The following is a 13,623-nucleotide window of genomic DNA, read 5'->3' as shown; positions in this document are numbered from 1 at the left end:
ACTACTACGCTCCTATACACGTGTAACGACTTCATTCATGAAAAGAACCCATTTATTTCAGAAGAAGCATCCTGATTCAAAAACAGAGCATGATGACATTATTTTGGGCTTGCCCCCCCCCCCCCTCCCCCTCCCCACTCCGAGGTCGTGTTCCCAAAATCTCCGGTAAAGGGATACTTTTCGCGCCACAAATTCCGGCCCAAGATTTTTTTTTTTAAGGGGGTGTATTTGACTTTTCGCCCGGAGATTTCTTTAAAAAGGGGGTTAAAAAATATAAAAAAGGGCGTGTTTTTTCTGTCTCTCTTTTTGGACTCCTAAGAAATAATTTTAAAAAGGGGTAATGAAATATCTTAAATATCATAGATAAGGGGGGGTACATTGAGCAGTGTTCCGGATTTAGGGGGGTCTCCAAGGTTAGAAAACCTCACGGAAGGGGTTGACCGCGGAGGAATTAAGGGTTTTATTACTGGCGGTTTTAAAACTTTGCCTTATCAATCGGTTGATGAATTCTCAGACTGGTTTGATTTTCATTTCTTCGTCAAATACAGTACATTTTAAAGGACAGACATGAAACATTGACACTGGATAATATCTTGACAGGATGCAACTAAATAATTATTATTTCCAACACACAGACATAATGATGTGTGAGACGCGATGGCTCAGTGGTAGAGCAGTGGTATCGTAACCGGGAGGTCCCAGGTTCGAAACCAAGACGATGCGCTATGCCTTTGGTAACGCATTAACCCTCATTACAAAGAATCTGGGGGAGCACTTAAAGCCGTCAGTCCCCTGGTTGCTTATTTTTTTTACATACACATGCTTTATTAGCAGTCAGGCAAACAAAAAACAATCAAACTTGACCAAATCATGTAGGCGTAAATGAAATCAGTGATCATCCTGATTGAAGCTAATTAATGGCCTTTTAATGTCTTTTTTTAAAAAAAATTTTCATTTGAGAGTGCTTTTATGCCTTGTTCTAGATTCAAGTTTTCATGCCAAAGATTTCATCTTTTTTCATACTCATAGCAAAGATGTTTGTCCAAAATTCGTCAAATCAGCACTTTTATATCTTTGCGTGATTTCTTGTTTGCTGTGTGGCCAGCACAGTTATTTGCTTTTTGCAATCATACCTATATTTACTTAGTAAATGTCATCTATACAGGTTATGCTCTTTCATCCATGATATTTGGTTCCATCGGCTTAGATTTAGATAATAATCAAGATTTCTTTTATTCCTACAGCAATAAACTTTCAAAAGATTTAATTCTGGTCGAATGACCTCGCGGGAGCATCAAATAAAGTAAAAATAGGTTTATTTTGCTAGCCCTCTTTTACCTAATCAACTCTTTGGTGGAGGCCCTGACACAAATTATTTTTATAACATACACACTCAAACAGGGAAGTCTATGATACAGGAAGTTGTAGAACAAATTTAAACCTCAAACGAAAAACGTACATGCGAAAAGAGTGCTTGTTGTGTCTACAATGTATATTAGGCATTTATAGCACAGTTTGTGTAAGGTTTCTCTTGCAGTCAGTCATGGGTGGGGGGGGGGGGGGGTCCAACATTGGTATTTAGCTCCCCTGGCCATCTGATACTTTATATTAAAACTCCATTAGAGTTCAAAAAAAAGCAACACGACTGAGTGAATATAATGTACAAAATTCATTTCCCTCCCCCCCCCCCCCCCCCTCTCCTTCCCTCTATATATGTGTTGGGAACTCCATCTAAATCCACTCTTTGATGTGTTGATTTATTGATTTATCATGATAAAACGAGCCGCTTTCGATTCGAACATGAGCATATACCCCAGTGTTTCCCATTCGGGGTTAGTGGTATAATTTGTATTAGATCCAGGGTGGTATTTTATCTTTTTTTTTCCAGATCATTAAAGTCTCGGTCAGATAATTACGCGGCAAAACCGCGGCATTTTTTATTTTCTTATTTTTATTTTGTAATCATATTTATTAGTTGTTAATAGTATGATGACGTGAAGTCTAATACGCTTCGCATTTTTTGTATAAATTATTATGACACAGGGCTGAATGAATTACGCTCAAGTACTATTGCCATTCGTTTTATACGTGTAAAGATAGGAAGAAATCATGGCGTGTTTTTTTCCCGGCGGTTTGCAGCACCATAATTATCTGAACAAGCCTAAAAGTTATAGACCAGTAAGTCATGCGATTGCATTATGAAAGAAAAGTTGTGGAATCGATCAGAAAAGGTTGATCATCTACATAGATATATAAGTATTGGTGTGTACTGCAAGGCTCAGGAATCATCAACATGATAAGAAATTTGGCCCAGTCATGGATAAAGCTACACGCACTGTACACAGCACAGAGAGATGGGACTACGCAACACATGCATGCATGCACGATATAATAATTTACCAAATATATCAATTAGTAGGCAGTTTCTCGCCAAAATGTATATCATCACGTATTAGTCAAAACATGCATGCATGCACGATATAATAATTTACCAAATATATCAATTAGTAGGCAGTTTCTCGCCAAAATGTATATCATCACGTATTAGTCAAAACATGCATGCATGCACGATATAATAATTTACCAAATATATCAATTACGTATTTGGTAATAAGAGCTTCCATTTCATTTTTTGAGAGGGGGGTCTATACCATTAAGAGTTGCTGACATTTAAAAACGACATTGTTCGATGTTTTACTGTTGGTGATTATCATAATCACTTCCCAAGGCCATTTGATGTCATACCAAGACAACGCAATCGCTCGAGCAAAGTGCATTATCTGTGATAAATCGTGTTTGTTTGTTACTCCATGATAATTCACCGTTGCTGAGAGGAATATTTAAAAACAACCCTTTACCAATGAGGTGTCATGCGTTTTCAAGTCGGTGTGTACAAAGAATTATTGGTGCAATTTATTATAGGTTCTTCCTTCTCAATCATGGGATTGAGCTTGAGAATGAAGAGAAGCAATATGAGAAAATGAAGGAGGCGAAGAAAACGAAGAAAAGAAGGGATAAAGAAGAATTCGAAGGTGAAATGACAGAATATTAAAATTATAAAGAAAAATATTTATGAAGAAGAAGGAGCATGAGCATGAGAAGAAGAAATAGAAGAAGAAGAAGAAGAAAGAGAAGGAGAATATGAAAAGAAGGAAAGGAAGGTGAAGAAGAGAAGGAAGAAGGGGTAATTTTCCGGAGGTGATTGTCCAGGGGTAATTGTCCTATAACCATTATGGTCAAACGAATTTATGATTAAACCTTTCTTTAGAGGAAAGAGAAATTATGACTTGTTTTTACTTCGGAGCAATTGGGAAAGGACCTCTCAAAATATATCGAAGACCTGCCAATTTATGTTTGTTTAATCAAAAATTTGGAAAAGTTTTTTTTGTGTGCTCCAACTGTCACTTCAATGTTTCATTAACATTTCTTCTGCTCTTCCATTCAAACCCACTTTAAATCAGGGCGGACTTCTCCTTTAAGAGTTCTCGCATGCGGCTTTTAAAGCCTATAAAAAAAAAAGGTCCCATCCTGTCACGCACGTTCTAAAGTTTATTCAGTCATGCAAATACTTGGAGGGCTCGTATCATATTTCCTTTTAAAAGGGTCTTGATAAAATGTCATTTCATCGGAACACAGTGTTTTTTTACCCTCCTATATAGGTTCAGTGCTTCTATCTAGACAATAAGGGTCAGAGTCCAATAATCATGCGATATCTAAAGCAAACAGCCCTTTGAACCGTCGTCTTACGATGTCAAAATAACAGCGATACAAGAGTCAAGTTGGGGCATAGTTTCTCATTTCCAAAGTTGGTGTCGTGCTTGATATGTTCCGCTGGAGATGAAATATTCTCGAGAACGATCAGCAGGATAATTTCGATTAATTTATTTTGTCGTGAGCTGAAACGTTGGTGTCGTAATTTCACATGGAGGACTATGAAAGTTTTCTCTCGGGATTTTTAATTCGGAGTTATTACTTTGACGTTGGTGTCGTTCTATCACATTCAGAATGTGACTCAAATTATGGAATATTATCAATGGCTATACATGTGTAGCGATCGACAGGTAATATTTCGTATTGCAGATTGAATTTTGTATTTGGTAGCCATATTGTGCATGGTATATCATGCCCACTATTAATGTGTATTAGCCAATGTGAAAGGGATTTGCACATAACGCATTCCCAAATACTTTCAAATACTTACAAGATATCGACTTTATAGCAATATTAATTCCTCGTTGCATTGCATGTAGATCATGTTCGTATTATGTAATATGTCTCTGTCATGCTCACATATCATAGTGGGTGACACACAACGCTGTTGAAATTACCATTTTTTGTTAAAACTGTGCGATAGTTTTACTTTTTTAATGTAAACTTTGTCAGCAGGTTTTTTTGTGTGTATTTAACGAGATGTATGTGGCCTATATTATTGCCAATACTAACGTACACTGCTATCTTTAGTCTCGAGTGTGATGGCGTCCTCTAAATACCTCTTATAGTAGGCCTATTATATTATATAGAATGCTCGCGAGACAATTATACGCAATAGTACTTTTTTAACATGCAATTCATATGAATTTATCCTCCAATGACTAACTCTCTTCTCAATTTTTACAGTGTCGTGTATGTATGTGTAATGGGCGTTTGCAGCACAAGCAATTTGCTTTCCGGGGTCTTGCCTTCGTCTGCTTTTGAATAGATTTACTGTACTGTTCTATTTCTTAGTATCGTCAATGGGAAGGAATTAAAAGTAAATTTCAATGTTCAAACAAATTTAATATCCAGTTCGATTTCATAATAATAATAATGATAATAATAATAATAGTGGGTTCTTGTATAGCGCTCATGTCTGTCAGACTTGACACTCCTGGTGCTCCATGAAAAAGAGTTTAATCGGTGGTCAATTACCGAGACAGGTCATGCCGGTCAAATTCCTTCTTCAATCCCGGACTAGCAACAATATACCTCAACCTGACACTTAGTTTAATCTAAAACACAATCGCAACAGTAAATATATCTATGTATCTGTTAACAAACAAAAAACAAAAACAAATACCGGGGCATTACTGGGATCATAATTTTTCTTTAAAAAATATTCAAGCTAGTTATTTTATTTTTAAAAAGAGCTTTAAGAGAGAAATCTACTATAATTTTAAATTCTTAAATGAATGAAAAAAAAAACCTTTATACGATGTAAGTAACTACAGAGAGAAATGGGTAGACCCTTTAACGTCAAACTGTAGAGCTACTACATTCTTGGACCGATCCATTTCCCGCTTACATGGCCAGAGGCTTCGTGCATGCGCAGAAATTTGCTTCTATACGCAACTCCACTTTCAGCCAATCAGAGTCGCTCATTTAATACTTCTAGAGTGTCGTAGTCTAGTAGCCGGACTGTGGATCGCATGGCTCGCGGTTCGATTCCCGCCGCGGTACCCAATGTCTTTTGGTAAGATATTAATCTATATTAGTCACACTCCACTAAGGTATTAAAGGTAAATGGGTACCCGGTGGGAAGAAATTCTTTAAACGTGTGAGCGCCTTTTCCTAGTTTCTCGGCAAAAGCCGGGTTTGCAGGACCCTCAGGAGTACAGATGAAGCTACCCTGGGTAAAACAAGAAATATTAATATAGTCATTACTTGATTTATGGAGCTGTGTTTAGTAGAAGGGGAAAAGAGGAAGTGTTTATATGCAAAATGTTCCATACTTATAATAGTTAGATTACTTCCTTCGAGTTCGAGAGTCATGATTGTATATATTATTTGAATGTATATTATAGGTTCTCGATGTCGACGTCCTGTTATGATGGAGAGAACGAGATTGACGGCGGATTGTCTTGGGATGCGGGAAAGATACCGTTTCGGATGATGTACTAATCATACACATTGGTGAAAGGAGACGTAACCATTGGCAACCGAAGTGAGTTTCCATCATGAGAAAGAGAAAGGTATCAACCACCTCCAAGTTTGTGCGGTCCAAAATGTGGTGAGTATAGGAAAACACTATAGGCAATTTCAGGACTCCATTGTATTGTCCATCAGTAAATTTCCACTTGGACATTAAAAAAAAAAGATCAAGTTTCAAGTCAAATTTAACATTCTTCTGTAGATATTGTAGATAGTAAATATAAAAATGTAAACTGTAAATAAATTATATTGAGGGAACTATAACCTCGATTAGCATTACGTTATTTGTTAGTTCCTTTTACCAAAATATTGTCCATATTTACTCTTCGTTGCATTTATTTGAAACGAATGTTGGTAATTAATGAGTAAATCAAAATCAAATCAAATCATGTAATAGGTCACAGTAATTTTCACACGTTTCGATAGGTGCATGATGCACAAGGCTCTTGATATTGCAAAAGGTTCATTGTTCAAGTCTCTGCGATTACATTCTAGCCTAAATAGCAAAACAAAAAAGCGAGCAGTCATATATGCATCAAACTGGAGAACAGAATGTAAGAAAAAAATGACGGGATCAAGATTAAATCTAGCCATTTTGGAGCTTGAAATGAAGTCCTAGCATCAAGGACAAAAGAAACATGCCGAAACCCGGGACAGTTCAGAACTCATGCGAGTTCTCCGGGTGGTTTCGAACCAGGGACCTTTAGATCTTCAGTCTAACGCTCTCCCAACTGAGCTATTTCGGCTGTTGAATAACCGACTAGCATTTTCTCGTCATGATCGCATAATACTGGCGAATCTTAATAACCTGGAAGGAAACATAAAAGTTGAAACATGACAGAAAAATTAGCAATAATAAAAATGATATCTTAAAAATTCAAGATAAGTGAGAAGAAAAAAAAAAACGCAAAGTAAACCTTCAACGAAAGTGGCTCAGTTTCACAAGAATAATATGGATAAACTAGGCAAAAAGACCCTGCCGAAACCCGGGACAGTTCAGAACTTCATGCGAGTTCTCCGGGTGGTTTCGAACCAGGGACCTTTTTATATTCAGTCTAACGCTCCCCCTATTGAGCTATTTCGGCTGTTGTATATCATTTGTCAAATATCATTTCTAGATATCCTCACCAATTTTTATTATTTTGCGTAAGTCGGTCAATGACCTTATGCAAGCTTGCGCTAAAAGATTGTCTATGCGTCTCTCTGACGTAACACGTTTTCATTATCAAATATGCGCACTATGGCTTTCTCTACATTCTGCGCAACCAACCTGTAAATTACCCTGATGCGCGTCAAGCAACGCCTAGCAACTCCGTAGCAACCTCTACGCGTACCATTGTTTTCTTTAAATTCACCCTTTCACCATTTCTGGCTCTTTTTCGCACAAGGGAAAATTGAACATCATCAAACCTGCAACTCTTTTAGTACTAAGCCATTACATGTGAATACTGGAAAAGGTGATTAAATAACCACCTCTCTTTTGGAACTTTTTTTCAGGCAGCTAAGATAAGATTAACATCATGGCACAGAAGAGCTTTGACGCTGTTGGATTCGGTAAGGATCTGCTCGCCGGCGGAGTATCGGCGGCGGTTTCCAAGACTGCAGTAGCACCTATCGAGAGGGTCAAGCTGCTGTTACAGGTTAGTCAAAATTAATATTCATCATTTTATTTAACGTTCGGCTCGAGAGGTGCTCTCGTTGTATTTGTTTAATTACTGAAATAAATGGTCTTATTGTTTCGCTCTCTTCCTTTGTGATATTTAATTAAATTATGAAGAAAAATCCTGCGTACGCCACTGCCTCTTTCCATTGGTGAAATCAGATTTTCGAAATCTTACTGATTTTTTGAGATGGCGAACTTTGGTCACACCACCATACATTAGTCGAGGACCAGCTCTCTGACACACCCGAGTGGTAAATTAACCGTTGCAATTCATATGTCTGCAAAAGTTTAACAGAGGTGTCGCCAGACCATGTCGAATTAACTTTGCCGACAGGAAAATTGCCAATGACGCAATTTTGTTGTTGTTAAAAGATTTACTGATCCCCCCCCCCCCCCTCCCAATGCACCCCATACCCAAACTCTTATTGTTAAGGCACCTTCCTCAGCTCAGACAACAAATTCCGAATCTTTTTGTTCTTGTTGTTTTCCTTTTATAGGTTCAAGCTGTCTCCAAGCAGATTGCCGCCGACAAACAATACAAGGGCATCGTCGACTGTTTCACACGCGTCGCGAAAGAGCAAGGGACGCTGTCGCTCTGGCGAGGCAACCTCGCCAACGTCATCCGATACTTCCCGACTCAGGCTCTCAATTTCGCTTTCAAGGACAAATACAAGCAGATCTTCCTCAGCGGAGTCAACAAGAACGAGAACTTCTTGCGGTACTTCGCTGGGAACCTGGCGTCGGGAGGAGCCGCTGGAGCGACGTCGCTCTGTTTCGTCTACCCGCTCGACTTCGCGCGTACGCGTCTGGCGGCCGACGTCGGTAGTAAGGCCGGAGGTGGCAGGGAGTTCAACGGCCTCGGTGACTGTCTCAAGAAGATTGTGAAGTAAGTTTTGATCCTTCTTCAACAAAATTACAATTTAATATCGTTGATTATGGTGTTCAACCAATCGCAAACTTGATTAATATACTGTATATCATAATTATAACTCTTTCAGAAAGTCAATCGAATAGAGCTACCATTTATATTAAACTCAAATTACGCTGCAGTCATATTTGAATCAAACGAAACACTCATGAGAATGTTGAATTTATGATTTATTTGATGTTTCTTCCCGTCTAGGGCGGACGGTTTCGGTGGCCTCTACCGAGGTTTCGGTGTGTCTGTCCAGGGGATCATCATCTACCGTGCCGCATACTTCGGCACCTATGACACCGTCAAGGGAATGATTCCCAAGGAGTACCAGAACTTCTTCCTTTCCTGGATGATCGCCCAGGTTGTCACCACGATGGCTGGCGTCACCTCATATCCCTTCGATACCGTGAGTGACCAGGGATACCCCCCCCCCCCCCGCCACAAAAACACACACACACACACACACACAATCGCAAGGGCTTTCGATAGATCATAACCATATCCATCACCCATTGAAATATACGAGCATTACAATGACATGCACATGAAAATGATTGCACAAAACTTATCATTGATGGTAACTTTGCCATCCGTGGTAACTTCCATGGAAGCCTTGATTATGGTAGGCTGTTGAGCCCTGTTACCATGGCAGTTGCCAGTGATGGCAAAGTTACCATCAATGGTAATTGTTATGCAACAGGGGCACAGGGCCCAGATTTAGGAAGAATTTGCATTATGAAATCTAAATTTTAAGGGATATCAAACTTTCCGAGGAGAAAGAAAAGCTAAATCGGTGCCGAATCGCAGTCAGACCAGTAAATGCAATTGTTTACGATTTGACACCAATCTTTATTTTCTTCTGACTAGAAGGCTTAAATCCAGTAAAATTCCGGTTCATAGTATTCTTGTAGTACTATTATTAGAGTTCCATATCCAATGCAATTGCAATTTTCTTCGAAAGTCGGATCGTAAGACGGTCGTATAGTGTGCGGGGGCTTTAATAAGTCGATTATTTGGAGGTCTTAGCGATTGTGTTCATTTCCTTGTGGAGGGGGAGGGGGTCGGATCAGGAATAGCCAAAGAATTTTGGTATCCTTGTGAATATTTGTATGAAAAACTTCCTCTCTGACACGTAAAAACATTAGGCCTATTTTAGGGCCCAGTTTCATAAAACTTGCTATCAATAACAACTGCTACAGATCTTTAACAAATGCAAGGATTTCAGTAGCTTACAACAATATCGTTACCTGATATTGATTACAATGATTGAAGATTGAAATGCAAAGATACTATTTCATAAGAAGCCGCCTTTCAAGAGTTGCGATTGATTCAAATCGTTTGCAACTCCTGTCATTAGAAGGGCGATTGTATATATTTCAGATCCGTCATCATTTTTCATTTTTGAATGCACTAAGCGGAAAGCGGTGTATCGTGGGCAAAGTAACTGAACATTGTAAATTACAGAATGAAAACCGCCACGAATTAAGTCGAATTATTGGCGCTTTTATCAGGTAAACATTCAGTACTTTAATCATGCAGCACTCTGTGTCGTCGATTTGACGTCGAGAAGCGCAGTGAAATGTACCCTGCCTACATAAAAACTTATTTTATAGATCGTCTCTTTGTGACGTACATGTAGATGTGTCAACGGGACTTTACCGCCCGATGAAAATTGATTATTGCGTCTCTTTCGCCACCCCCTTAATTTCAATTGGATTTTCGTCTTGGGTTTAAATACAAAGGTTTGCGCCATTAACAAATCACAGACTATCAATAAACAAGAAAGTAAGCGAGTTATTGAATGGCACAATCCTTTTGATTCGGTGGGTATTGCGATGTGCCCCCCCCCCCCCCACTCAGTGTTATTTAGGGTATGCATGCATATGCGTGTTCCCAGCGCACCCCCCCCCCCCCCCACCTTTCAGCAAAAGTCCGGTGTGTAAAATCAATACGGGTAGACCTTTTTTCTTTTGTTATACGAGCCTTTTCAGCACCCCCCCCCCCCTTGTTACGAGTTGGAGATTTTGGGAACACACATGGTATTCCTCAGTTCCCGGAGTGGGGGGGGGGGGGGGGGATGTGTCGGTAAAGTACCGTTAACATAATCTAATTCACATATAGGCCATTGACCGACGAACATACAATTATAATAATTGGTGAGGATATGCGGACATGTTAATTTGTAAGTCAACAGCCGAAATAGCTCAGTTGGGAGAGCGTTAGACTGAAGATCTAAAGGTCCCTGGTTCGAAACCACCCGGAGGACTCGCATGAGTTCTGAACTGTCCCGGGTTTCGGCATGTTCGTTTTTTTAATTTAAAGATGTAGATCTAATAATTCACAAATTTCGACATTTTGCGTCATCTTTGAAATGCGAGAACAATACATTTTACATCATCTGACCATGATTTCAATCTCAATACAATAAGGTAATGAAAGTCCCCAGGAGTAAATAAATACCTTAATGTATTTTGATCGTTTTCATTTTCCTCGATCTCCACTGTCGATAAAGTCATAACCGATATGTCAATCACGTTGTCGTCTGCAGGTTCGAAGACGCATGATGATGCAGAGCGGCCGCAAGGATGTCCTCTACAAGAACACCATTGATTGCTGGAAGAAGATCGCCAGCCAGGAGGGCCCCAAGGCTTTCTTCAAGGGAGCCTTCTCCAACGTCCTCCGCGGGACCGGCGGCGCCCTCGTCCTTGTCCTCTACGACGAGATCAAGAAGCGCATCTAAGAAGAAAACGAACGATTACGAACATTCCTACTCACTTCTCTTCTGTTTATTTATTTGTCACTGTCATGCAACGGTTGGCCCTTGATAGGAAATTAAGATATTCATCATCTTAAACCAAAATCTTTTTTTTTCTTTTTTCTTTTTTCTACAAATCAATTTTAGTAGTGGGAATAGTGCCGCTAAATCATGATTTTTATTTTCCACCATCCAGCTTGAGCACTGTTCTTTGTTATACCATCCTTTTGTTTTGAAGTGCGAGTATTATTGTGTAACCAAATGAAATAAATATGTAAATATGCAGGTATTCAAGTGTGAAGTGTAATACTTTGTTCCGTGATAGTTTTAGAAATGAAAGAAGAGCATGCACAAGAACAGCTACATTTTAACAATACTTTCGTTCTGCTATCCATCATCTCTCCTCTCTGTCTCTATTTTTTTCCTTCTACGTACCCTCAAGCTCCTCTCTATCTCTTTTTGCTCGTATTGGTCAACTTCACCACTGCCTTCTTCATCATGCAAAAACGTTTCTCTCTCCTTATCAATTCCCTATATCTTCTATTTCCCCTTTCATTTTCTATCATATTTACACTACCCTTTTCACTGTTCTTTCTCTCACTCTCCTCGCATTACCCCCGTCTCTCTCTCTCTCTCTCTCTCTCTCTCTCTCACACACCCTTCCCCCCTCTATCTCTCTCTAATCTTCCTTCCTTTGTCAATCAATCTCTTCCACTCTCTCTCTCTCTCTCTCCCTCCCAACCTACATTGTATGTATTTGCCATCCTCCCTCTCTTTCCCTATTTCATTTTCTACTCACTGTTTTCCTTTACTTCACAAAAGAACCATTCATCCGAAATCACTTGCTGATGAGGAGTGGAAATGGTACCTAACAAAATGGCAAATGTATGCTTACATAAATATAATAATCATCAAGTCACAATCAAAAGACAAACTTCCTTCTCGTTCATGATTTTTTTTTTTTATTAACGATTTGACAATAGGTCTATATATAAAGTGCACTATAGAATGAATTGGATTTGTATTACCGTAAATACTAAATATTAAGCCAATTTCAAATCGGGCTGGGGAATGTGAGTGTTGTTTTTTCCAACAGCTTTAAGAGCGTCTTTTCTAAAGGCGCATTGAGGTATGACGAGGCAAAATAACAGCACAAAATAGAGAGGTATTCTGAAAACTACAGTTTACAACTTAATCACTCGTACCCTAACAAGGTTTGGTCATTTATTAAAAATTGATTTGACCCACTATATGCAGGGGTGATTAGTGAGCACGAAAAAAAAAGGGGGGGGGGTTCCCTCAACCACGCCCCCCTTGAGTAAAAAAAAGAAAGAAGAGGATTTGCTGGAAAAAATGGCATCTAACAACATTCCCCCCCCCCCCCCCCTTTTGAGTGACAAAAAATGGGGAAATAATAGGGGAAAATAAGGAAGAATAGAGAAAGTAAGGGGAAAATTGGGAAGAAAATCGGGAAGAAAAAGAAGACAAAAAATCAGGAAAAAATATTTTAAAATCAGGAAACCAATTTAAATTGTGTTTTTATCAGCCCTGTTTATGTTTCTTGAGAATGTGACACATTAAAACTTACATCCTAAAGCATTCAACAAAGGCCCTAATTGAACCACTCCATCTTTCATTCTTGAGTTACGAAAACACAAAAAAACATCAAATTGACAAGAGGTATGAATAATCTGGTTGTTAACTGTAGGTTCTCTTTGATGTTAGTTACCAGTATGTTACTTGAAATTATGCTTAATACACCTTTATCATTGGTGCTCGAGCGGATGTCCCTATGCGCACGAGCACGAAGCCAGCTTGCGCAAATATTAGATAGACTTTACCTAATTTACATTTTCTGTGACAACTGACATACTTCTACAAACATTAAGACCCGAATTCACAAAGGAGGTTTAACTTAACCCATGGTTTAATTAAACCCTCATTTACATAACCCATGGTTTAAAAATAAGCGCAAATTAAGCATACCTTGCCTTGCGGGCGTCTAATATTGGACCTCTGACTGTGTCGCGCTTATTTTGCGCTAATTTTAGACCATCGGTTATGTAAATGAAGATTTAAACCTGCTTTGTGAATTTGGGTCGATAGGTAACATAGTTTTCAGAATGGCACCTTTGATCACCTTACAGTCATGGTATGCCTACACCAAGTCGTTTAAGATAATTCTCCTTTTGTGCATACATTGGATTTGCAAGCAGCTCGGAAGCATCTAAATATCTGTGCCTCATCTTAACCTGCCAAAAGGTATGGGAGATTATTATGTCAGAATGGTTGATATGAGCAAGATATAAAAATAGACTGACTTCCCAGCCAGTGTCTTGGCCTAGGCAATTTCAGACTGGATTGGCTTTTAAGGACGTTCCA

General features: G+C 39.0%; 1 protein-coding gene across 1 annotated transcript; it reads left to right on the top strand.

The window, feature by feature from the left end:
• The first annotated feature begins 3,794 nt into the window (after window positions 1-3,794).
• LOC588937 (ADP,ATP carrier protein) lies at window positions 3,795-11,527 on the top strand. Its single transcript, XM_011666870.2, has 6 exons — window positions 3,795-4,061; window positions 5,781-5,986; window positions 7,405-7,547; window positions 8,068-8,456; window positions 8,694-8,892; window positions 11,035-11,527. The coding sequence occupies exons 3-6, from the start codon at window positions 7,428-7,430 to the stop codon at window positions 11,224-11,226; spliced, it is 900 nt and encodes a 299-aa protein (XP_011665172.1). The 5' UTR covers window positions 3,795-4,061; window positions 5,781-5,986; window positions 7,405-7,427; the 3' UTR covers window positions 11,227-11,527.
• Window positions 11,528-13,623: the final 2,096 nt, after the last annotated feature.

The sequence above is a fragment of the Strongylocentrotus purpuratus genome, unplaced genomic scaffold (assembly GCF_000002235.5).
Source record: "Strongylocentrotus purpuratus isolate Spur 01 unplaced genomic scaffold, Spur_5.0 spur5_scaffold_13, whole genome shotgun sequence".
Lineage (NCBI taxonomy): Eukaryota > Metazoa > Echinodermata > Echinoidea > Camarodonta > Strongylocentrotidae > Strongylocentrotus > Strongylocentrotus purpuratus.
Note: the sequence above shows the minus strand (reverse complement) of the source record. Positions and strands in the feature narration are given on the sequence as shown.